The sequence below is a fragment of the Bos mutus genome, chromosome 20, assembly GCF_027580195.1.
Source record: "Bos mutus isolate GX-2022 chromosome 20, NWIPB_WYAK_1.1, whole genome shotgun sequence".
Lineage (NCBI taxonomy): Eukaryota > Metazoa > Chordata > Mammalia > Artiodactyla > Bovidae > Bos > Bos mutus.
Genome location: NC_091636.1, coordinates 29,695,611 through 29,722,060, shown reverse-complemented (window position 1 = coordinate 29,722,060; position 26,450 = coordinate 29,695,611). Strand labels below are relative to the sequence as shown.

Genomic DNA, 26,450 nt, shown 5'->3' with positions numbered 1-26,450 from the left:
CCATTTAATTAAGTCTACTTTTACTCATGCAATAAATATTTAAAGTATTCTTACTAATATAGAAGTGAGGGAAAAAACCCATGCAACACTGGCTTAAAATATTTTTTCTTTTTAAGAACAACTGGCAACACGTCTTCTCTCCTTTATCAACTTAATTGAAACATTTCGTTTTGAGGTTCATAAAGTATACAGTCTACTTTACAAAGTCAAAATTGAAGGAAAAGTGAGAGAATTTCCATGGGAATAACTAGTTGAAATATAGACATGCACGCTGCTGTATTTAAAATGAATAACCAGTGTCCTACTGTGCAGCACAGGGAACTCTGCTCAGGGTTATGTGGCAGCCTGGACAGGAGGGGAGTCAGGGGGAGAAAGGATACATGTACATGTGTAGCTGAGTCCCTTGCTCTCCACCTGAAACTGTCACAACACTGGTAATCAGCTACACGCCAATGTAAACTAGAGTTAAAAACAAATAGACGTGCATGACTTTGGGATACTATCATTTACTTAAAACAGCAGTGAGGATCCCAAAGCCAAATACAGTGGAATGAATGTTTTTCTAATTATCATAGAAATAAATACTGTCAAATGAGAAATAATTTAAAACATCTAAAAACTCTGACATTTCACAGCTTAGGAAATGGGATGAATATAAACAGTCTTCTAGAGTTAAAACTACAGAGAAAGTAAAACTCTCTAGAAAGAAAAAAAGGATACTTAAAATTTAAATGTAGCGGGGAGGAAAGGATTAAATAGGTAGAAGACACAGGATTTTTAGGGCAGTGAAATTATTCTGTACGATACTATAATGGTGGACACATGTCATTATCCATTTGTCAAAACTCACAGGATACATACAACACCAAGAGTGAATCCTAATGTAAACCATGGACTTTGGGGGTGTTAACAATTTGTCAACAGAGGTTCATCAATTGTAACTATGCTCCTCTGGTGGTGGATTCTGATAGCAGGGGAGGTTTGGCATATGTGGAGGCAAAGCGTATATGCAAAAACCTCTGTACCTTCCACTCAATTTTGCTGTGAACCTAAAATTTCTCTAAAAAATAAAGTCATTTACAAAAGATTTTGAACGTAAAACTTACTCATTGGATGCAGCAGACGGCTTTGATTTTGTTAACTCTTCACCTAGTTAAAAAGTTGAAATATTATGAAAAAATTAATCCAATAAAATATTTTAATGTAAAGAGAACTACTACACACAGATCAACTTTTAAATTCTGATAATAACACACACACACACGAAGAAAAGGAAAACAATCCTTTTACAAATTTTCTACCATTTAAGAATATTAAAATAAGAGCTGAATTTCTGCTGAACCTTTATCTCTAGTATCTTTGATAAGAAATAACTTGAGTCAACTAAACCATCATATTTGTTAAACTGCTGTTCATAAAAAAATATGGGATGCAACTCTAAAAATCAGAACAGATGTTTAAAAGCGTATGTACTACTCAACAATTTTAACTGATGAATCATGAAAGCACTTTTCAAGCTCTAAGATATTATTAGTGATTATTTTATTGACCAAAAGTAGATACTAACTCTTGAAGAACACCTTATTTTGAAAAATAAAATTTTTGTAACAAACTGGAACAACAGTCTCTTTATGAGATAGTCTATTTTTCTACCTTCTGCATTTGTAACATGAATCATTTCATAAGCAACTGGTACCTGGGGGAACAGCATCAGTAAAGCAAAAGTTCTGTTGGTTCATAAGCAATTTTCACTGCACCTTAATGTTTTGCATCACCAAGAATAGCTGATGAATGCAGAACACATCAGCATGGGTAATTACAGCAAACTGTGAGGAATAACAGGCTTCCCTGGTGACTCAGTGGTAAAGAATCCACTTGCCAATGCAGGAGGCAACAGGTTCAATCCCTGGGTTGGGAAGATCCCCTGGAGAAGGAAATGGGAAACCCCTCTAGTATTCTTGCCTGGATAAGAATCCCATGGACAAAGGAATCTGGTGGGCCCATGGGGTTACAGAAGAGTTGGATACTACTTAGCGACTAAACAATAACAAATGTGGAATAATTCCACATTGTACATAATGCCCATTCATATCACATTCTCCCATTTGGCTTTTCTCAGCCATATGTTTTGCCTCAAAGTGTTTACTGTGGTGTTCTTTATCTTTCTGCACTTTGCCCTCATCTTCATAACTCAGTTGCTGAAACTGAGTTTATACTCTTTTTCCTCCTATCCCCTATAAACAAGCTAGTTACCATTTATTTTTTAAAAGTATTAATGAAATCTTACTTTTAGTTTGGTATTTACTAAGAATAGGTCTTTTGAACTGTGCTAGAATTTTTAATTACGACTGATGTCATGGTTTTTATTAGGCACTGTTCACAAAACTGCATAACTTTGGTGTGGGCTGCTCAGCTCTGTTTTTCCCACAATGTGCGCTGTATTTGGGCTTCCCCTGATAGCTCAGCTGGTAAAAAATCTGCCTGCAATGCAGGAGACCCTGGTTCAATTCCTGTTATGTTTAACTCATGATTCTGCAAATGATGTTACCATCCCCAAATCATTTGTAGTATAATTTAAGTTACTATACTAAAAACTTTATAATAGAAACTATAAATGTGATATGACTTAAAGACCAAGCTAAAACTCAGAAGCGCCTTCTGCTTCATGAAGAGTTATGATAGTTTAACTGTTTTATAAGCTTAATCAGAAGCTGCTCTTTGGTTTTGCTGATTTATGAAAAATGTGGTAGTCATGTATTAAAGCTTAAAGCACATCTTAAAACTAAAAGAAATAATACACATAAATTGTCTTCTGTTGCAAAATAGGTATACTTCTATAGTCTGTTGTCATGGTTAATGATTAGCAAAGACCATTCCTACAACTACGTATGTTAGGCTACAAGCTTAGCAAATTCTCTGATAAATTTTAATAGACTTAAAATAACCAATTTAAATGTCAAACTTACTAGATGAATTCCGATTCATCTGCACCTAAAATAGAAATGCAAAAACCAAGTGCCATCAAACAAATAATTTAATGTTTGTAATACAATTACTTGATAAAATGTTAACACTGAGAACATAATTTTAAGTTTTTCATATATTTGCTCAATTATAAACTGTATTTAGCTAAAGAGATTACAGAAAAAAACCTTTTGTTTTATAATCAAAAATAACATGTGTACCTTTAAATAATTCAATAAAATGAAATGTTTTAAAATACTAGTATCTACAGCAAGATACTATGACTTGCTAATCTAAAAGCAAATATTTTGAAAATCAATGTTTAAATATACAATGATTTTTTAAGTCAATAAATAAAAATATAAAATTTTGCACTTACTGGGCTGTGTCTCTAGTAGTACATGGAAAGAAAAAGAAAACAGTGTTAAAAAAGGAAAAAGAAAAAAACCACAGTATTCATTTCAGAGTTTGAAATATATATCTATGCTCTAACAATCTGTCTATTCCCTTCTTAATCGTATCTAAAATCTATATATATATACTTAAAAGACATACACTGTTGGGGGAAAAAACAATTTAAGCTAGACAAGCAAACTAGGCAACAAAATATACTCTCAAGATCCTCTTTTCAAACCTGATATTAATAATTAATTTTTCTGATTATTACTTATTTTCTGAGTATGAAATCAATACATTCCTTTTAAAAAAAAAAAATAGCACAAAGCATCAATTATCTCCCTACCCAAAGATGATTAATATTTTATTTCCTCTAGGCTTTTATTTACATATATATTTTAAATTATTTATGCTCTTACACAATAAAACTTTTTAATGGCTTTACAACTTCCTATTTCATATATATATGCACCATGATTTAACCTTGGTATTAATAACAATGGTAGAATAAAACCTCACTTCAGAAATATCTTTTTGGTGGAAAAAACAGTTCTCAAATTCTAAAAGTGTAAAGGAAATCAGTCCTGAATATTCATTGGAAGAACTGACTGCTGAAGCTGAAACTCCAATATTTTGACCACCTGATGCGAAGAACTGAATCACTGGAAAAGATCCTGATGCTAGGAATGATTGAAGGTGGGAGGAGAAGGGGATGACAGAGGATGAGATGGTTGGATGGCATCACTGACTCAATGGACATGAGTTAGAGCAAGCTCCAGGAGTTGGTGATGACAGGGAAGCCTGGCATACTGCAGTCCATGGGGTTGCAAAGAGTCAGACATGACTGAATGACTAAACTGAACTGAACTGATGACACTGGGAGAAAAACACTTTTTCCAACAAATACATATAAACTACTTAAATCTGCAATTAAATAATAATACAAAATGGCGAGAAGTTTTATTCTCCATTATCAAGAACAGTAAGTTTAATATCAACCACAATAAGTATGTACAGATAAACTAACTTGACATTCTAAGACATACTTTTATTCCCCACAGTTTAACATTTCTGAATTTAAAAGTATGACATCATTAGAAAGATCCATTATGTTGATTGTTTTTCTGTCTCAAAACCTATCGTTTAGTATCTCAGAATTGAGGAATTAATCACTATCAACTAAGAATTCTTATCTGTGACTTTTCCAGTATGAAAATTATGGAAAACAACCATTAATTACAGTGACAGGAAAAAAAAGAAGATACAATTTAATCATGAGATTCATTTTAATGGAATTCCCTTTTACAATAAAGCTTACCAAAAAAAAAAAAAACCCAAAAAATGGATGAAAGACTTTAACATCAGATGAGGAAAAGGTTAATACTGTAGTTTACAAAATTCTGCCTGAGACATATAGTAGTATTTATAAAATACATCAATGGCAAAAATAGTGTATTTTCCATGCTTTCACTTAAAACACATTCAAAAGGAAACAAAACTAAGCCAAACTCACAAACTCATTTGCCTGTATAAAGATTATAAACTGTATACTCAATAAAGCTAAAAATATAATAAATTATTTCCTCATCCAACATGCTTAAACTAACTATTACTAAGTGATTTTGAGGGTAAAGCGGCTGCCTATAATGCAGGAGACCCAGGTTCGATCTCTTGATTGGGAAGATTCCCTGGCAAAGGAAATGGCAACCCACTCCGGTACTCTTGCCTGGAAAATCCCATGGAAGGAGAAGCCTGGTAGGCTACAGTCCATGGAGTCAGAAAGAGTCAGACACGATTGAGCGACTTCACTTTCTTTCACTAAGTGATTTTTAATTTTTGTTAGTCCTTTGACCCAGGTTCAATCCCTGTGTTGGGAAGATCCCCTGGAGAAGGAAATGGCAACCCACTCCAGTACTCTTGCCTGGAAAATCCCATGGACAGAGGAGCCTGGTAGGCTACAGTCCACGGGGTCACAAAGAGTTGGACACGACTGAGTGACTTCACTAGAAACTATCCAGACGCAGGTAGATAAGCTACTAAACAAAACCCAAAGGCTTCTATATAGTGAGTGGAAACTTGCTTATTTTCTTACTTACAGATACTGCTGGGGAGAGTGTTATATTTCCTATAGACACTTTTAATTCATCCAAGGAAGCCATTGTGTGATGTGAGTTGTTTGGATGCACAGGTTTGATTTCTATCCGATACTTCTTTGGTTCTTCATCTTCAGAATCAGAATCACTAGATGAGTAGAAATGGTTCTCTTTGGTATGTGAGTATTGGTTAAAGAATCGAGTTTTTACATTATCTTAGTGCACAACCAGTTTTTCACACATTGATAAAAAGGAACAAAAAACTTTAAAAGGTAAGATGGATTTTACCAGAAATATAACTACTAACTTATTCATAACATATCAAATAAAGAACACAGAGGCACATTTTATTACAATTAGAAATTAAAGTCTTTATTAAACAATAGATTATTTTGTTATAACTGTCTACTTATATATGCCAACACAATCCACAAGAATACCCAGATGGTAAAAGGATATCATTCTGATTTGCTTCTGGTTTTATACTATAGCCTTCTTCATCCACATCAGGAATGTTCTATGGGGAAAGAAAACAACTTTAACAATGGCTCCAACTGCAAAAACAGTAAAGGTTATCAAAACAGTCTTAATTTAACTATTACTGAGGGATTTTACTATAATTTATCAAATATCAAGAGATTAACAAAATTACTAACACTATGGGAAATTATGTCTTTTTAGTTAGCTTCTAATGATACTCCATACTTAAGATGTCTAAAAGAGAAGAGCACTGCAAACCAAACAGGATACACACGGAAAGGAAGAGAACAGGTGTTCCACTAGGCATGCCAGCAGTTCTGCGAACAACCAACTTTTCACCCAAATCTTCAAAATGAAGAAATAAAAGCTTGGGATTGTGTGTATCATGGAAGAGAGGAGGTAAAATCAGAGGACTGACAGCTTGAGTACATGGAAATACATATCAAAATTACAAAACAAATAAATAAAAGACTACCAAGAAAATTTCAACTATACTAAAATACCATCTTTTACCCATGAGACTGGATAAAAATTCAAGTTTGAAAATATACTCTGTTGGCAAAGCTGTGAAGAAATGTACTTTTATATTGTGCTGGTATAAATACAAAATAGTACAATTCACACAGAGAGAAAAACAGCAGTATCTAATAAAAATATTTACATGCTTATTCTTCTACCCAAGAGTTCCTTTTCTAGGAATTTATTCTGAAGATATACCCCCCAAGAATTTAAAAATATACATGCAATAAGGTTATCTGTAACTCACAATTTTGGAAAGCACAACGTGTCCAAGTATAGATGAATAAATTATAGGTGTATACACAAAATTAAGTCCTATGCAGGTATTTAAAAACAAAAAAGATGAGAAGTTTTTATGAACTGATATGTAGAGACCTCCAGGAAATACTGCTAACTGAAAAAAACAAGTACAAGAGAACATATATAGTATACTACCTTTTAAGTAAGAAAGATGGGTTAATTTAAAATTTAACATATAGATATGTTTATCTTTATTAAAAAAAATACTGAAAAGATAAATAAAATAAAGCTGGTTCCAAAGAAGGAAGGGCAATGAAGCAGAAGGGATACAGAAGGGTCACTTCTCTAAAAATGCTTTTGTAGTTAGGCTAAAGACTATAAAATGTATGCTCAAATGGATCTGAAAAATATTAAAAACACATGTACGTATGCAAATGTAGTAAAAAGTTAAAGGTATACAAGTGTTCTTTGTACTAGTTTACTCTTGTATATGTATTTTTTGAGGTTAGACTATATTTCCAAATTAAAAGTTTTTGAAAATGGGGAGGAAAAAAGGACTGCCAAGAAAAACCAGGGTTTACCAGTTGTATGTAACTGGACAGCCAATGGCCTTCCCAGGTGATGTAGTGATAAAGAAATCTGCCTGCTAATGCAGGAGACACAAGTTCAGTCCCTGGGTGGGGAAGATCCCTGGAGTAGGAAATGGCAACACACATAAATATTCTTGGTTGGAAAATTCCATGGACAGAGGAGCCTGGTGGGCTACACACAGTCCATGGGGTCACACAGTCGGATACGACTGAGCATGCATGCAGAGGACAGCCTATATCATTTCTCCTGGTAAAGTTTCCCAGTCTTCCTCCAATCACTGGTTGAAGCTCATCAAGAGAAACATGAGGGATTGCTAATCTAAGAGGCACAGCACAAGGTTTACACAGTTTCAGCTTCCAAGTTATAACTGTATAAACCTTGTGCTGTGCCTGTTAGATTCTAATGTACCTGCTGCTGCTGCTGCTAAGTCGCTTCAGTCGTGTCTGACTCTGTGCGACCCCATAGACGGCAGCCCACCAGGCTTCCCCGTCCTGGGATTCTCCAGGCAAGAACACTGGAGTGGGTTGCCATTTTCTTCTCCAATGCATGAAAGGGAAAAGTGAAAATGAAGTCGCTCAGTCGTGTCCGACTCTTCGTGATCCCATGGACTGCAGCCTACCAGGCTCCCCCATTCATGGGATTTTCCGGGCAAGAGTACTGGAGTGGGGTGCCATTGCCTTCTCCCTAATGTAGCTAGCAGTGAGTTAACAGACTGGATTAAAGTTTAGAAGTGAAATATCTAATATAAGGTAAAGAGCAGATTCCATAGACAAAAAGATGACAAGTGATGTAGTTATGACCCCAGAAGTAGAGCACTTTCTTTGAGTTCTGTATGTTGCTTGCTAATGTGCAAATAATACTTAAAAGTGCAAATAATAAGCAAATGATACTTTAAAGAAACCTTGCCAAATGTGGATTCATTAAAAATCAGAATGAAAAAGTTTTTTTCAAAATACTTTATTTGTATTCTTGATACCCTATAAATATAGCAGATATTTAATCTCCTAGAGGTTCTATGTGGGATCTGCTACTTACCCTATTTTAAAATTTGTTTACAATACACTATACTATACAATGTACTAATTTAAAATAATACAGAGCTGTTTTCTATAAGACCAAATAAACTGCTTTGAATCAACCTCCTGCAAATTACATCAATAAACTCTGGTCAAAATAAACAAAAACATCCATCTGAAGACACTGGAGAGTGACCCACAGTAACCATCTAAAATGATATACAAAGTGATATGCTTCAGAAAAGAAACAAAAAAACCAAACTATAAATCCAAGTGAAATTCTAAAAACAAAAGGTTCAAATAACCCACAGAAAAGTAGGAACAAGAAAACAAAATTCAAAGACAGGTAAGAACAAAAACAAAAAATTAAATGGCAGACAAACCCCAACATGTCAATAATTACATTACATATTAATATACTATACACATATATATCAAAAGACAGATTGACAGGATGGATTAAAAAAACATGACCCATATGCTACCCATAAGAAACTCACTTCAAATAAACAAAAAGGGGTAGGTTGAAAGGAAAATGAAAAAGTATATACACCAGGAAATATTCATTTAAAAAATAAAAATGACAGTGACTATTTCACTATTAGATACTAATAAAATAGACTTCAGAAAGAAAAATACCAGTGTCAAAAGAAAACTTTATGTACACAAAGACCTGTATACAATTGTTCAAAGTAGCATTTCTAATAGTCAAAAATTGGAAACAACTAAATATCCCACAATAAGTGAACAGACTTTGGTATACCTACATCGTGGAATACTGTTCAGCAATAAAAAGGAAGGAACTATTTATACATGCAACAATCTGGAATAATCTCCAGAAAAGGGTGCTGAGTAAAAAAATGTCCATCTGAAAAGGTTACATACAATTCCACTTAAATAACATTACTGATATGACAAGTTTATAGAAATGGAGAAAAGATTAGTAGTTGCCAGAGGTGGTTGGTGGGGGGAGGGTAGTATCAGAAGAAAAGTGACAGAAAAGGGGCAATTAAAATGAAAGATCCTCCCAGAAATCCAGCAATCACACTCCTAGGTATTCACCCACTTGATAGTAAAACTATTTTCCCACAAAAACCTGCACACAAATGTTATTAAGCTGCTTTATTCATAATCACCTAAAAGAAGCAGCAAGCAAAATATCCTTCAATAGGTAAATAAGTAAACTGTGGGACATCTATACAGTGATACTCTTTACTGCCAGAAAAGGAATGAACTATGGAGTCATGCAACAATATGAATAAATCTTAAATGCATATCTAATATTCCTAGGGCAAAAGAATCCAGTCTAAAAAAGTTGTATCTTATAGGATCCCATTTATCTGACATTCTGGAAAAGGTCAACATATAGAGGTGATAAACAGATCAGTAAATTCCAGGGATCTGAGCACTAGGACAGGGTTAAATAGGTGAGGGAAAAAAAGATTCTTATTTAATGGTAATGTTGTTTTGACTGTATTAGTATCAATATTGGAGAAGGCAATGGCACCCCACTCCAGTACTCTTGCCTGGAAAACCCCATGGACAGAGGAGCCTGGTAGGCTGCAGTCCATGGGGTTGCTAAGAGTCAGATACGACTGTGCGACTTCACTTTCACTTTTCACTTTCATGCATTGGAGAAGGAAATGGCAACCCGCTCCAGTGTTCTTGCCTGGAGAATCCCAGGGACGGGGGAGCCTGGTGGGCTGCCGTCTATGGGGTTGCAGAGTTGGACACGACTGAAGCGACTTAGCAGCAGCAGCAGCAGCAGTATCAATATTCTAGTTATATATGTTACTGTACCAAAGTTTTACAAGATGTTACCATCAGGAGAGGCAAGATGAAAGGCACATGAGACTGCTCTGTATTATCTTTGTAATGATCTATAAATTGACAATTATTTAAAAATAAAATGCTTTCTTGGTATGTGTTTTTTTTTAAAAATAGCAGTAATTTTTACTGTATAAGGTTTTCAATGCTAGAACTATTCATGATATTGATAAAAACTTACACATTACCTGTTTACACCTTTGTCCATTCAATCCATGGTTTCTATATTAGGGCCCCATACTGCTAGAGCAAACTATTAAGTCAAAAGCAGTACAAGAAAAAGAAATGAGCAGGTAACTTTAGTCAACAACCTTAGAGGCAGTTGGCGGATAGTGGTAGTAGTAATTTTTTTTAAATATTGGGATAAGAGCTCACAAGTCAACGGTATATTTCTCAATCTCTCTGGAGAGGGGAAATTAGCTAAAACTAAAAGAAGAGAGCAATTTACAGTTCGTCAACTTTCAAAAGATCTGTATCTCAAAATAATTTTTTAAAATTACATACATAGACCTTTTAAGAAAGGAAAAGAAAATGATGGATATTTCCCTACCAAAGTAGCTGACATTTAAGTTACAGTAAGACTAGCCATAAACAAAAAGGTGACAAATAGGCCATAATTGCCTCTTGAGATATCTGTATGCAGGTCAGGAAGCAATAGTTAGAATTAGACATGGAAAACAGACTGGTTCCAAATCAGGAAAGGAGTACGTCAAGGCTGTATACTGTCAACCTGCTTATTTAAGTTATATGCAGAGTACATCATAAGAAACACTGGGCTGGATGAAGCACAAGCTGGAATCAAGATTGCTGGGAGAAATATCAATAACCTCAGATATGCAGATGACAACACCCTTATGCCAGAAAGTGAAGAAGAACTAAGGAGCCTCTTGATGAAAGTTAAAGAGGAGAGTGAAAAAGTTGGCTTAAAGCTCAACATTCAGAAAACTAAGATCATGGCATCCAGTCCCATCACTTCATGGCAAATACATGGAGAAACTGTGGAAACAGTGGCAGACTTTATTTTGGGGGGCTCCAAAATCACGGCATATGGTGACTGCAGCCATGAAATTAAAAGACGCTTACTCCTTGGAAGGAAAGTTATGACCAACCTAGACAGCATATTAAAAAGCAGAGACATTACTTTGCCAACAAAGGTCTGTCTAGTCAAGGCTATGGAAATTCCAGTAGTCACGTGTGGATGTGAGAGTTGGACTATAAAGAAAGCTGAGCGCTGAAGAATTGATGCTTTAGAACTGTGGTGTTGGAGAAGACTCTTGAGAGTCCCTTGGACTGCAAGGAGATCCAACCAGTCCATCCTAAAGGAAATCAGTCCTGAATATTCCCTGGAAGGACTGATGTTGAAGCTGAATCTCCAATACTTTGGCCACCCGATGCGAAGAACTGACTCATTGGAAAAGACCCTGATGCTGGCAAAGACTGAAGGCAGGAGGAGAAAGGGACGAGAGAGGATGAGATGGTTGGATGGTATCACCAACTCAATGGACGTGAGTTTGGGTAAACTACGGGAGTTGATGATGGACAGGGAGGCCTGGCGTGCTGCAGTCCATGGGGTCACAAAGAATCGGACATGACTGAGTGACTGAACTGAACTGAACTGAGGCCATAAATAAATCATGGTGGTTTAGTCACTAAGTCCTATTCGACTCTTGCAACCTCATGGACTGTAGCCCACCAGGCTCCTCTGTCCATGGAATTTTCCAGGCAAGAATACTGGAGTGGGTTGTCATTTCCTTCTCCAGGGGATCTTCCTGACCCACAGATTAAACTCAGGTCTCCTCCACTGCAGGCAGATTCTTCACTGACTGAGCCACCAGGGAAGCCCTAAATAAACCAGAGGCCATAAACAAAAGGAAACAACAAAAAATGAAAGCCTCCTTTCTCTGCTGATCACTACTGTAATCCTTCTCTTCAAAGGTAACCAAAATTCAACATCTTGTAACTCATTCTTTTTAAAAAAGAGAATGCATATCATATACACATGTATATATTTTAAAAAGCAATTATTTTAAAGACCACATAGTTCTTCCCATCAACAGACACAGAGCCATCTAGCTCTGTAACATGACTATGTCTTCAAGTGAATGTTTAATAATTTAACCAATCCCCATTTTAACTGATGCTTTCTTTAGTGCTTCCAATTTTTTGCTAATATCAACAGTGTTGAAATAAACATGTCTCTATCTACCTTTTCTCCTTATCTATATAAGCATATATCTTGATGAAGAATATATATATACATGTGTGTATATATATATCAATACACACATGCAATGGCACCCCACTCCAGTACTCTTCCCTGGAAAATCCCATGGACGGAGGAGCCTGGTAGGCTGCAGTCCATGGGGTCGCTAAGAGTCGGACACGATTGAGCAACTTCACTTGCACTTTTCATTTTCATGCACTGGAGAAGGACATGGCAACCCACTCCAGTGTTCTTGCCTGGAGAATCCCAGGGATGGGGGAGCCTGGTGGGCTGCCGTCTATGGGGTCACACAGAGTCGGACACGACTAAAGTGACTTAGCAGCACACACATGCACATACACACAATGCCTGTGACTATAGCAATAACAGTAAAGCCCTAGCAGCAGCACTGCAAAGTCAAAAAGAATATACATTTCTTATTTGGAGAGATACTGCCAAACTATGCACAAGACAGATTATACCAGTTTACAGTCTTAACAACAGTACACATGTATCAAAACTTTTGCCAGTATGATTGGTGAATATAGAAATTTCATTTTAATTTGCATCAGAAGAAGACTACAATTTTGAATAACATTACTTATTGGAGAAGGAAATGGCAACCCACTCTAGTATTCTTGCCTAGAGAATCCCAGGGATGGGGGAGCCTGGTGGGCTCCTGTCTATGGGGTTGTAGAGTCGGACACGACTGAAGCGACTTAGCAGCAGTAGCAGCAGCATGATTATTCACCACAACCTTTTATTTATTCTTATTAAAATTGCCTGTTTTTATCCTAATGCCCTTTTCCTACTGGGATACTTGCTTGTCTTTTATTAAACTTACTTGTATAAAAATTTTGCAAAGGAAAATAATTAGCCCCTTGTTAAACATCTTGCAAATACACTCTGCCCAACTGTATTTTTAGTGATTCAAATCCTTCTATGGTGTATTTTTTCTAATTTTATGATATTCATTTCTATACCATCAAATTGATCAATCATTTCTTACATAGCAGTAGAATTTCATGTCCTCTTTTAAAGCCCCTAATTCCAGATAAGTACTGGCTAAAGTTCAAAACTACTAAATATTGATCATTACAGAAAAGTATCAATAAACTAAGAAAATTTTAAATATTTTATTTATAGGAGTGTGTATATAAAATAAAACAAAGTATTAAAATTTATATTCAATGTTGCACTCATCAAATAAATGCTATAAATCATTCAGAAATAAAATGCATGATGAGCACTACAGTAAATGCCAAACATATCTGTTGACTTTTTCATTAATTAGTAAACTAAGGGTATCAAAACAGGCAAGTGGAAAGTAAATGTTAAAATTCCACACACACCAATAATTTTAGGCCTAGAGCTCATCAGAAGTTAATTTATTTTCACTATAAATTTATTAACAAACAATAGTTTTCTTATCTTAAAGCTGAAACGTGCAACAAAAATACGAGTTTTATCTTAAATAAAATAAACCACAATGTTTTACAAAATATGTAGTTCTTTATGTTGGTATGCCAATATGCTGAAAAAGACCATAATGTTTTGGAGTCAAAAGAAACAAGTTATGCAAGCAAGAACAATAAAGGAGAAAGCTTAACTCTACTACACTTAGCAACAGAACCAGTGTCTAATGACCAATCCTAATGACAGATCTGACCATATCTGTCTACCCATTACTTAACATCACTTGGTAAGTCTATTCTCTCATTATAACCACAGGGAGCTCCATTTGATGTCTTCTTTAATTATACATGAAGAAATATATTTAAATAAGAAATACATACAAATTTTCTTTAAAACACAAAATAAAGAGCACACAAAAGTACTAACCATGTTTGTTGCTACTTTTTCTAAAATGTCAGTCTCCTAAACAAACCTCAAATACATGAACAGATACAGTAGTATTTTAATAGAGGTGAGAATCAATTAGTAACAGCACATTTTAAAATAAAACAGGCAGATTTGATATCTGACATATTTCCCAAGACAGAGTAATATACTATGGCTCTACACCAATTTTAAAAGTAAATGTCCACTTTTCAAAGTTAGTTAGAAATAACTTACATTTATTAAAGGAAAGCATCTGGCAATGTAAAACCAAAAATACATCTGTAAAATAATTTCAATAGTGAATCTCTAATAATATGGCTAGTATTTTTTTTGGAAAGATCTGCAAACAAACTCAACCCAAATATGCTCAGTATTCCTAATGAAAATAGCTAAACTGTTTGAACCAAAATAAAATCTACTTACAAGTGAATCTGCATCAGGGCATTCCCTATTAAAACAAACAAAACATTATAAACATACAACTATTAGAACTATCTGGTAAATATACTGTATTGAAAGTGTTTGCTTTGGTACTGAAACATAACTTTCATTTAAACCCCATCAAAGTATTTAGAGAAATCAAATCATGAATATTAAAATATACCAAATGATTTTAAAATTCAGACATTCCCCTTTACTTATACAAGACAAAATAAAACCAAAAGCTTACAAATATTTTTAAAACTTTCAAAATTACTTCTTTTCCATGAATTGGCACATGAATCGTATCAACGAAGCTGTCAAGGATTTCTAGTGGCTTTTAATCCTTCAGGTAGAAAAAGGTAAAAAAAAACAAAAGCAAACAAACAAAAAGCTCCCCTAAAGAAGAAAGTCTGGCTTTTAAAAAGCCTGTATTTACATTTATTGGTAAACAACAGTAACATTTTTAAATAAAAAAATTTTAACTTATTCCCTTTGAAGTACTTCCATAAGGCAGAATATACAGAAGTGAAACCACTTTTCTCCAAATATGTTAAATGAACAGCTAGACTTCCAGTTGGAATAGTTTCTAGTCTAATGTAATATGCAATTGAGCACTGATATTTTATCATTTAACTGATAAGCAAATATAAATCTGGATATAATCTAGTGAAAACTATTATTTTAAATCTAAAACAAAAGACACCAACCTTCTCAACTAAACAAATAAAGCCCTAAATATATAAAATTAAAGGCATTAAAGTCATTAGAATGAGGTTAGAAGAATTTATACATATACATTCTAAAACAAATTCACAAACAGAAATTAGAGTGTCTATTTAAAAGGCAGTGGATTAGGTATAGTCTTTGGCTTGATAGACTTAACTGAATATCATATCAGATTCTGCCACTTTAATAACAGTCTGAAAACGCAGACATTACACTTTAAGAGCTAAATGAAAAAATAAAAAAAATTAAAATATAAGATAATCAGGTAATCTGTATCAATTCAAAGACCAAGCACAAACCAGAAAAATCCATGAAGAACTTTCTTAAATAAAGATAAGATGGAGTAGACTAAAAGAATGATAAAAAGAGGGAAATGACTATCCTGCTCTTAATTCAAAAGGGAGCACCGAGGGTAAATGCAAATCCCACTTGCCTTTATATTTACTTAAAATCATAAATGCTGAAAAAGGGCTTCCTTATTATTGGTAGATTATAAGGAATATTGTTATCAAAAAAACCTATGTATACTCTGAGGAAATGACTAGAAAAGCTACTATAATGATCAATTCAATCCCTGCACGAATCAAATCACTTAAGATGTTATCTACTTTTTAAAAGATAAAGTTGAAATATAAATGTAAAAGTTCCAAACCATTTATTCTCTGGCTTTAAGCCAGAATTCTCTAGTCTTTGTGGTAAAGCACTTATCTGTTTGCCTTCACAGCATGCAGTATGAGACCTGAAGATGAAGCCCCAGGAAGACCAAGCTCTGAGCAGGACCCCTCGTACACAATTGCTGGCATTTCAAAAGCCTTCAGGCTATGAGAAGAAGCACGCCAAGAGCCTCGGGCATTTCAAGCAAAGTGAACTCTTAACATTTTTCCTGCCAAGCAGTGTTGAAAGATGGCGATAGTGATGCAATGATTTAGGCATTAGTTTTCCGACTTAGTATTCTTATTGGTTAAAATATTCCAATATCCAAGTGGCCTAATGATCATATTGGGAAATTACTGATCATGAAAAACTACTTTAAAAACATGAAATACACAAAAATATTAGAAGCTCCCTAAATGAACAGCTGTGAAAGCTGTCAATTATATATATTAACTATTTATAATACAGTCACTAACAGATAAACTGGCTACATTTTTAAAATTCACTTACAAATCAACTGTTTAGACTTCAATTCCAATGTTATAAAAGAGATTAGGTTCCATCCCTTAGCAAAATACCCCCTTCACAAAGCAAAATACCCCCTTCACAAAGTTCAAAAGACATCTGCAGAAGAGACAGTAGCTATAGGCATAAGTCACTTTGCAAATAGTCTTAATTTGTTAAACCAAAATACCACTAGGGAGGAGGAAAGAAACAGACATTTGGAATGTTAGAAACTCAGATAAGCATATAACCAGGGAGGAGACAAGAATACCCAAAGCACAAATTGTTCTCTTACATAGAAAATATGACTGTCCATCAAAATACTAACTCTTGGGAGGGTTTTTCTGATTGTGCTAGCATAGCAGGGATTTTAAACAAATTTCATTCAGTGTTACTGGATCAACAAATCACTTGAGATTTTGCATTAGTGTCTCTGCAGTCTAAATGGGTTGAATAATCAAGCAAAGAAAAGTTCCTTTAATTCCAATTTGTCTCTGGTTAATCATAGTTTAATGACTCTCAACCCCCATTGTATATTAAGACAACACAAAAACTTCTAAACTTCTGGGGCCTCACACCCAAAGAATCTGATTTCACTGGTCTGAAGCAGAGGCTGGCATAGATACATTTAATTTCTCAGGTAGTTCTACTGTGTAGCCAAGGTACAAAATTTGAGTTAGTTAATATACTAGTTTAATTTCACATATGATAACTGTATTTCTCTGTATACCAATTTATTTTTTTTAAAGGTAAAAGAAGTTTATACTGCATCTTCCATCTAAAACTGATGAATATAAATGTTTAAAATGTGTTATGGCTTTTTTCTCCTCCATTTAACATTTTCCATTTATGTATACGTATATCACTAAGTTCCTATATGCTTAGAGTTGTCTTGAAAGATTTTCATCGAATTGTTGACCATGGTGCTGCTTTTAGGTTATTAAGACTTAGAACAATTTTTAGTTTTCACTGTATTTTTTATTTTTTTAAATATGCATGTATAATTTTATAAAATAAAGGCATCTTTTGAGTTTCAATTTGAAAATACTAAAGCTTTCATCTTGAAATTTTAAAATAATATAAAAGGTTAACATTTTTAATTAAAACTAGAGGGGTTGGCAAATGTTCTTAGAAAAGTCTGTATTTTTCACACCTTAGCCATATATACTTTTGAGTTATTTCCAAAATAATTTTTTCTTTTCAAATTCATAATAAGTTTTATTGTTATAAGACTATTTATAAAATATTATTTCTAAAAATGGAAAGAATTTTGACAATACTTAATATACTTACACAGACTCTGCATCCTTTTCCTTTTTAATTATTCCTGGTAAACCAAAAGTCTTTCTTTTCCTTGGTTTTATACCTTAAAATAAACATATATTGTTATAGAAACATGACTCTTCCTGATAAACATATTAAATTTATGAATGCATCTTGTATCCTGACACATGATTTGCTCATAAATGTTGATACTAAATTTGGATGAAAGAAATACAAGCATCAATTACTAAGCCCTAAAATTTAAATCAGGGCCATAATCTGTTTAAATTTTTCTTATGTTAATATAATATAGCCTGTTATTCACCAAAAGGTTATACATAGAACAATCACTTGAGCGATGACATTCTCTCCTCCTCTAAATTACCTCAGGCAAAGTAAGCATTTGCAGATATCTTAAGACTTCAAAGAAAGTACATCATTCATTATAAGAGATTTGGTTATAAATGCAGGTCAGATCACATTCTCTGTATAAAAGGTCACAAAATATAAATGTGCTGTTTTAAATAAATAAGTGACAACAGGTCCATTAACAGTATGACAGATATTTATAATATGGCATTCTTTTGTACATGTGTTATCTCTAATAAAAACAATGTCATAAGTGGATCCAACCATAAATGAGGGAAAATATCATTTGTTTTGCCAAATAAGGCAGTTCTTCCTCTTCTTGCATGACAAATTATTTTTTAAAAAGGTCAGTAATGCTATCAATTGTTAATAGAATTCAGCACTTAAAGCTTAGCTGCTGTTGTTCAGTTGCTAAGTCATGTTCGACTCTTTGCGACCCCATGGACTGCAGCACACCAGGCTTCCCTGTCCTCCACTATCTCCTGGAGTTTGCTCAAATTCATGTCTACTGAGTCAGTGATGCTATCTAACCATCTCATCCTCTGCTGCCCTCTTCTCCTTTCACCTTCAATCTTTCTCAGCATCAGGCTCTTTTCCAATGAGTTAACTCTTCGGATCAGATGGCCAAAGTATTGTGCTTCAATTTCTGCATCAGTTCTTCCGATGAATATTCATGGTTGATTTCCTTTAGGACTGACTGGCTTGAGTACACCCAAGCTAACTTCACATCTTGTAGATGAAGAAACTCAAAAGTATTATGTAACTAAGTTTTTGTAACTAAGTGTTATACAGCTATTATCACTACAATCAGGATAATAATTCAAATGTCTTAGAATAATGTACTTGCTTTCATGTACAACTAATTCCCTGAACCATATATCTGTATAGCATATTAAAATATTTTAAAAATAAAATACATTTTTTTCCTCAGAGTAGGTATTATTTCTTATAAACATTTTTAAAGAACTCTTTAAATTCTTTTCAGCTTTTGAGGAATTTTTAAAGATTACAGAGAACTTAAAACAATTACTGCTCTTAATCAAACAGCTAGTAACTATAAAAAGTCTAGGCCCTAGAGCTCCTTGACTGCTGAAGTAATAACCTTACACACACAATAAATAGCAAACCGTTTCTCTAAACTCTTATACAGGTCTTGGAAAAAAATCAAAGACTGCTTGCAAATTATTTCTAGCAGCTCACAAAGTGATATATAAAACACAATACACACACACACACAAACCTACAACAAAAACTGCAGGTATCTCTTGGGTTTCATACTATAAACAACATAAATTTAAATAGGAAGTGTTGTGGACCCTTTCTCCAATTCAAATCATCACCTATTTTGAATGACAGTCACATTAGCATTAATGCATAACCTTATTAATTACTGAAATGCTACCCATTGTAGAATAAGCAGTATACATCAATATGTAGTGATGTTTCATATTTATAACATTAGAATGTTTAAAGAAGGATATCAATGGAGAAAACATTCTCAATGTTTATCTAAAAACAAATATATGTTATATTTAATCTTTTAAAAAATATATATTCTAACACATTAGCATCCTTCGGGCAAACTTATTACTTATAAAGCAAACATTAATACAGCAAGCCTTTAAACCACATTCAGATTTTTTACATCACTCCACAGACATGCCAACACCAATGGGCAGCAGCCTCTCTATTCAGTAAACAGAAGCTATCAGCTAGCTGCCACACATTACAACTAGTCAACTTACCTTCAACCACACTAGCAGGGTCACATTCTTCAAATTCAATAAGGCCTAAAAAGAAAAATGTTATTACATGGACGAGTACTGGTTAAAAAAAAAAGTGACAGAAAACAATCAGATGGGATCCCATTACATCTTTTTAATGATTCTGAAATGTTTCAGGGTTACCTGATGTTAACTAAAATATCAGCAATAGTTTAAAAATCAAATAGCAAGCATGTTCAGTGTTACTGGAAAAAAAACTGTGACTGGCCCATTATTATGACCACAATTTACTGCAAACCTTTTATATATGATGCCACACAACTTGGAGCACAGAGATCTAACATGTAGTTGGGAGCTTGTTGTATGTACAGTTGAGAGAAAACAACAGTAAGAGGCAGTTGCTGAATCCTTGGTTGTGCTGGTGGTAAGACCAAGAGGCCAAGACAGCAAACACTCCTAGAATGGAAGCCTGGGACCTTGCTTGTTCAGTTCACCACTGCGCCCCAGCAAGTAATGTCTTCCATGAGTATCTGCTAAATAAGTAAGTGAATTAATTACATACTAGCTAAGAGGTGATGCTAAAGTCAAAACCCAGATCTATCCATATAGCAGGTCAAAGAATTTAAACTCTAGTTTGCAGGCAATGGGAAGAGCTTTCATGTGAGAAAGAGATACACATACACCTTCCTGAAAGTGGTCTTATATAAAATTAATTCAGCACTGGTACCAGAGATAGACTGCAGAGAAGGGGACAAAAACAAAATGGAAACCAGCTGAAAAACAATTAAAACAGCCCTGAAATGACAGGTCTGCTGAGACTAACCTTAAATGCTATAAAATGTGGTATCTTTCATATATGTAAAATACCAAATTATTTAGACAGTAAATAAAGTAGTGAACAGTAGGAATTGTTTTTCTATTGAAATATACATAAAACAAATTATCAAACTAAAATTTTACGTTCCACTAAATTGTCACTTTAGCCCTATTCTGTAATATACAAATTTATGCAAGTCAAGGTTTTTTGTGAAACCATTTTTAATTTATTAATGGTGATTGGTACAATCTGCTACATCAAGAGATTTTTAAATAGAGCTTGAAGTAAAGAGTACATAATCGATTTCACTACTGATCCTTCTGATATGTTAAGCTTAACTGTAACTATGTCCAAATTCATGATCAGAGTTCTTATAGGTCATTCCATTATGAAAGAAAACCACTAACGAACAAGGAAAATTTCTCTACAAGTAGGAGCATCTAAAAATATTGGCTAAAATGTCCTTCTTTTTACCTCTAAGTCAAAGATTTACTTCCTCAGTTCCAGTTTCTATTCAAATAGAGAAGATTAACATTTAGTGATAGGCAGAATAAAAGTCATAAATGTGATGATAAACAAGGTCTTAATTAATTAATTAGCAATACCTTCCCTACTGGGGCATTCTTATAATAAACATCATTTGGCTAAAACGAAAAAAATACATTCACTACTTCCATCCAAAAAATTCTTAAGAGTCAGAAAATGGCCCAATTAAAATTTCAAGGACTTCAGGTCCACTCTGTAAATCTGGAAGCTTAAAAATTCATTAACTGAAAGGGTAATGAGCTTGGTCTTAGAATCCTTTAAAGGCCTACACTAATAGTTTACAGAGAGATGAGAACTGAAAGACTAATAAAGGTAAGGAATTTCAGTAGTATGTGCATCTGATAAACAGCCATCTTTTGCTGTTTAAGAATTATGAAGAATGAAAAATCTCTGCCTAAATCACCAGCCGTTTATTATGTATTATTAATTTTATCACTTCCTAATAAAGCTTGAGAGACTATAACCACCAGTCAAAAAAAAAAAGACAACCAGAAACATAATTAATCAAAAATTTTCCTATTACAAGCACATCATTTGTGCCCAGTAACTATTTACAGAATCTATAATACTCAAGCTATGAGCTTTTTCTAGGGAACAAAACAAAAGAGCAATACCAAATTGCATTATTTACAATTTTAAAAAACAGTATCTAGAAAACCTTTTAAAACATCACCTGAGTAAATATAGTATATATTCTTTTAAGATCTTTGGATGTCTTCAAATATGTGAAAATAGTAAGACATTCCTTATCCCTATTAACATCAATCCTTTCAAACAAAATTCTACATTTTTTTCTCACATTTTACCTAGACATATCTTGATTATTTTTCCCTTTATCTTTTTTAAACATAATCTTCTTAAAATCTATCTGAAACAGAAAAAATATCAAATAAAAATAAGCTATTCAAAATGACATTTCTGAAATGTTAGATGTCAAATACTTTCAAATTATAAAATTACTATATATTTAAAAGAATTAATTGACTTCCATCCACACATAATCTTTTCTATTAAAACAGAAATACTAACAGTTTCTGGAACAATAAAACTAAATATATGCCCTTAAAAAAACCATTAAATCATGCATGAAAAAGATTTTCTCTTTCAAATGGCATACGCTCCACATGCTGCTTCACATGGCAAAGCTTTGCGTGCCTGGCTCAGTGCCAGTTGACAGCTCAGCTGGATATCAATGCACATTCTGACCCCCCTGGTAGCATGTCACTTCTGAACCGTTTCACAAGTAGAAAGTTTATTCAGCATCTCTCCCAAATGCAGTCCACTGCCCATCATTCTGCTATTTAATCATAAGACAAGTTACTTTTTTTGACAGTACCAAAGCCAGAGTGAGAGTCAAAGAATAGTTGCTACAACTGGAATTTCAATTGTTTTAGGCTCAATTAATTCTGTTGTCAAAATAAATAACTGCTCTTAGTACTTAGATTTTATGCTGGGCCACAAGGGCAATTTAGTTTGTATAAAAGCAAATAAGACCATTTTGGCTCTGCCTCCTGATGCTCTTTTATACATTATCTAAAAATGCCATCAAGAGTTCAATTAAATGCAGAAGAAATTGAAGGCAGACCTCAAAGAGGGCCAATGATCCAAAACCAAACAATTCTTATATATGATGCTTTAATCATCAGGTAGGAATAAATTGTTGCTAGCAAGAGAAAAAGTCAATAACCTAAACAATTCATCCAAATCTAATCTGGAGCAAAACTTTTAAGAAATGTTACAGGAGGAAAGAATGTATTTAACACTAACCTTTCATCACTACATGTATTTTGTGGAATGAGGTAGAATATTAAAAAAATGTGAAACATTTAATTAATAGTTTCCATTGTTTTGGAATCAATTCTAAATCTCAAGCCATCAACAAAATTAGCAATTTTGTCTAGTTATAAACTGGCCCCCAAAATCAAATAGGTTTGGGCTACCTAAATCAAGTATTTACTGCATATACTCAACTAAAACCACAGATCACTGGTTCTATTTAGAAGCCAAATTAAAACATACAAATATGCCCAGACCTCAAAGTTCAACAAAAAGTGATGAGAATGAGGGAGAGATGAGGAAGAGAGGAGGGAGAGAGAAAGAGGCAAAGTCGGGGGAGGGCTCGTAAACAATGGGAGTCAGTGACATTTTCAAGCTTGCTCCTGGGCCTGTGGACCGCAACACAGCCACATTCCTACGTGTCTCAGATGCTGAACCAAGAAAGCTAACAGGAAAAAGAGCACCAAACTCTAGCTTGCAGTGGTACTCAAAGGACATGGAGGTTCAGGTCCTGGTTTTGCCACTTGCTTGTTGGCTAGTTATCCTGGACTAGTTACTTACCTTTTTTAAACCTAGGTCTTATCATTTTTATAAATGATATGGAGGGGTGATAATACCTTTTGCCGTATTTCCTTCCTCTTTCTCTTATCTACACATATGGCGGACTAGAAGGACGTGCGCTCATCTTCTCCTATGAAAACTCCAAAATTGCAACTTGCTACTGAACAACCATCGACAGGAGAATGCTGGATCCCACCCAAAAAAGATACCCCATGTCCAAGGGCAAAGGAGAAGCCACAACAAGATGGGAGGAGGAGCAAAATTGCATTTAGAATCAAACCCCATACCCACCAGAGATGCTTGGAGGGCTCAAACAAAACCTTGTGTGCACCAGGACCCAGAGACCCCAAAGAGAGTAAGACAGACCTGCCTTTGAATGTCTGCGTGTTTCCTGAGGAGGCACGGATCAGCAGTGGCCTGCCATGGGGGCAGGGGCTATGCGTGCAGCAGATCTGGGTCACCCAGTATGTGGCATAAGCCCTCTTGGAGGAGGCCACCAATAGCCCCAACACAGAGCTGCTGAGCAGATGACCCACAAACTGCAGAACAATTATACCAAAGAAATTCTCACACTGCTTATACAGTTCTAGGACGCACAACAGATTTCCCAATCTAAGGAGCTGGCAAAGGGACTTAGAACCCTCAGGGAATTTGACTTTGGAGGCCAGTGGGATTTGATTACAGAACTTACACAGGACTGGGGAAACAGACTCTTGGGGGGCACAAACAAAACCTTGTGCACACCAGGAAACAGGAGAAAGGAAAAGTGTCCCCACAAGAGACTGACCCAGACTTCCTGGGAGTGTCCAGGAGTCTCTGGTGGAGGTGGATCGACAGGGGTCTGCTGCAGGGTCAGGGGCACTGAATACAACAGTGTGTGCACAAGTCCTTTCGAAGGAGGTCACCACTATCTTCACTACCCCTACCATAGTTTGGCCTTAGCTCAAACAACAGGGAGGGAACACAGCCCTCCCAATCAATGGAAAATTGGATTAAAGATTTACTGAGCATGGCCCTGTCTATCAGAACAAGACCCAGTTTCCCCTATAGTCAGTCTCTCCCATCAGGAGCTTCCATAAGCCTCTTATCCTTAGCCATCAGAGGGCAGACAGAATGAAAACCACAATCACAGAAAGCTAATCAAATGGAACACATGGACCACAGCCTTGTCTAACTCAATGAAACTATGAGCCATGCCGTGTAGGGCCACCCAAGATGGACGGGTCACGGTGGAGAGTTCTGACATAACGTGGCCCACTGGCGAAGGGAACAGGAAACAACTTCAGTACTCTTGCCTTCAGAACCCCATGAAAAGGCAAAAAGATAGGACACTAAAAGAGTAAATCCCCAGGCTGGTAGGTGCCCAATATACTACTGGAGATCAGTGGAGAAATAACTCCAGAAAGAATGAAGAGATAGAGCCAAAGCAAAAACAACTTCCAGTTGTGGATGTGGCTGGTGATGGAAGCAAGGTCTGATGCTGTAAAGAGCAATACTGCATAGGAACCTGGAATGTTAGGTCCACGAATCAAGGTAAATTGGAAGTGGTCAAACAGGAGATGGCAAGAGTGAACGTCAACATTTTAGTAATCAGCAAATTAAAATGGATTGGAATGGGTGAATTTAACTCAGATGACTATTATATCTACTACTACAGGCAACAATCCCTTAGAAGAGATGGAGTAGCCCTCATCTCAACAATAGTCCAAAATGCAGTACTTGGGTGCAATCTCAAAAATGACAGAGTGATCTCTGTTCGTTTCTAAGACAAACCATTCAATATCATAGTAATCCAGGTCTATGCCCCAACCACTAATGCTGAAGAAGAATGGTTCTATGAAGACTTATAGACCTTCTAGAACTAACACCAAAAAAAGTGGCCTTTTCATCATAGGGGCAGAGAAGGCAATGGCACCCCACTCCAGTACTCTTGCCTGGAAAATCCCATGGATGGAGGAGGCTGGTAGGCTGCAGTCCATGGGGTCCCACAGAGTTGGACATGACTGAAGTGACTTAGCAGCAGCAGCATCACAGGGGACTAGAATGCAAAGGTAAGAAGTCAAGAGATACCTGGAGTAACAGGCAAATTTGGCCTTGGAGTACAAAATGAAGCAAGCAGGGCAATGGCTAACAGAGTTTTGCAAAGAGAACACACTGGTCATAGAAAACACCCTCTTCCAACAACACAAGAGAAGACTCTACACATGGACATCACCAGATGGTCAACACCGAAATCAGACTGATTTTATTCTTTGCAGCCAAAGATGGAGCTATATAGAGTCAGTAAAAACAAGACTGGGAGCTGACTATGGCTCCACTCATGAACTCCTTATTGCAAAATTCAGACTTAATTTGAAGAAAAGTAGGGAAAACCACTAGACTACTCAGGTATCACCTGAATCAAATCCCTTATGATTATACAGTGAAAGTGACAAACAGACTCAAGGTATTAGATTTGATAGAGTGCCTGATGAACTACGGACGGAGAGGTTATGACACTGTACAGGAGACAATGATCAAGACCATCCCCAGGAAAAAGAAATGCAAAAAGCCAAAATGGCTGTCTGGGGAGGCCTTACAAACACCTGAGAAAAGAAGAGAAGCTAAGGGCAAAAGAGAAAAGGAAAGATATACTATCTGAATGCTGAGTTCCAATGAACAGCAAGGAGACATACGAAAGCCTTCCTCAGTGATCAATGCAAAGAAACAGAGGAAAACAACAGAATAGGAAAGAGTAGAAATCTCTTCAAGAAAATCAGAGATACCAAGGGAACATTTCATGCAAAGATGGGCACAATAAAGGACAGAAACGGTATGGGCCTACAGAAGCAGAAGATATTAAGACAAGGTGGCAAAAATACACAGAACTATACAAAAAAGATCTTCATGACCCAGATAATCATGATGGTGTGATCA

At 35.2% G+C, this 26,450-nt stretch overlaps 1 protein-coding gene across 1 annotated transcript in view; it reads right to left on the bottom strand.

The window, feature by feature from the left end:
- Positions 1–26,450, bottom strand: part of FCHO2 (FCH and mu domain containing endocytic adaptor 2) — a 126,038-nt gene that overhangs the window by 34,525 nt on the left and 65,063 nt on the right. Inside the window, exons 9-16 of the mRNA XM_070357584.1 lie at positions 19,856–19,900; positions 17,772–17,844; positions 14,595–14,619; positions 5,913–5,970; positions 5,457–5,632; positions 3,344–3,355; positions 2,967–2,991; positions 1,107–1,149 (exon numbers count right to left, since the gene is read on the bottom strand). Of these exons, the coding sequence (XP_070213685.1) occupies positions 1,107–1,149; positions 2,967–2,991; positions 3,344–3,355; positions 5,457–5,632; positions 5,913–5,970; positions 14,595–14,619; positions 17,772–17,844; positions 19,856–19,900 (457 nt within the window). The remainder of the gene's footprint in view (positions 1–1,106; positions 1,150–2,966; positions 2,992–3,343; positions 3,356–5,456; positions 5,633–5,912; positions 5,971–14,594; positions 14,620–17,771; positions 17,845–19,855; positions 19,901–26,450) is intronic.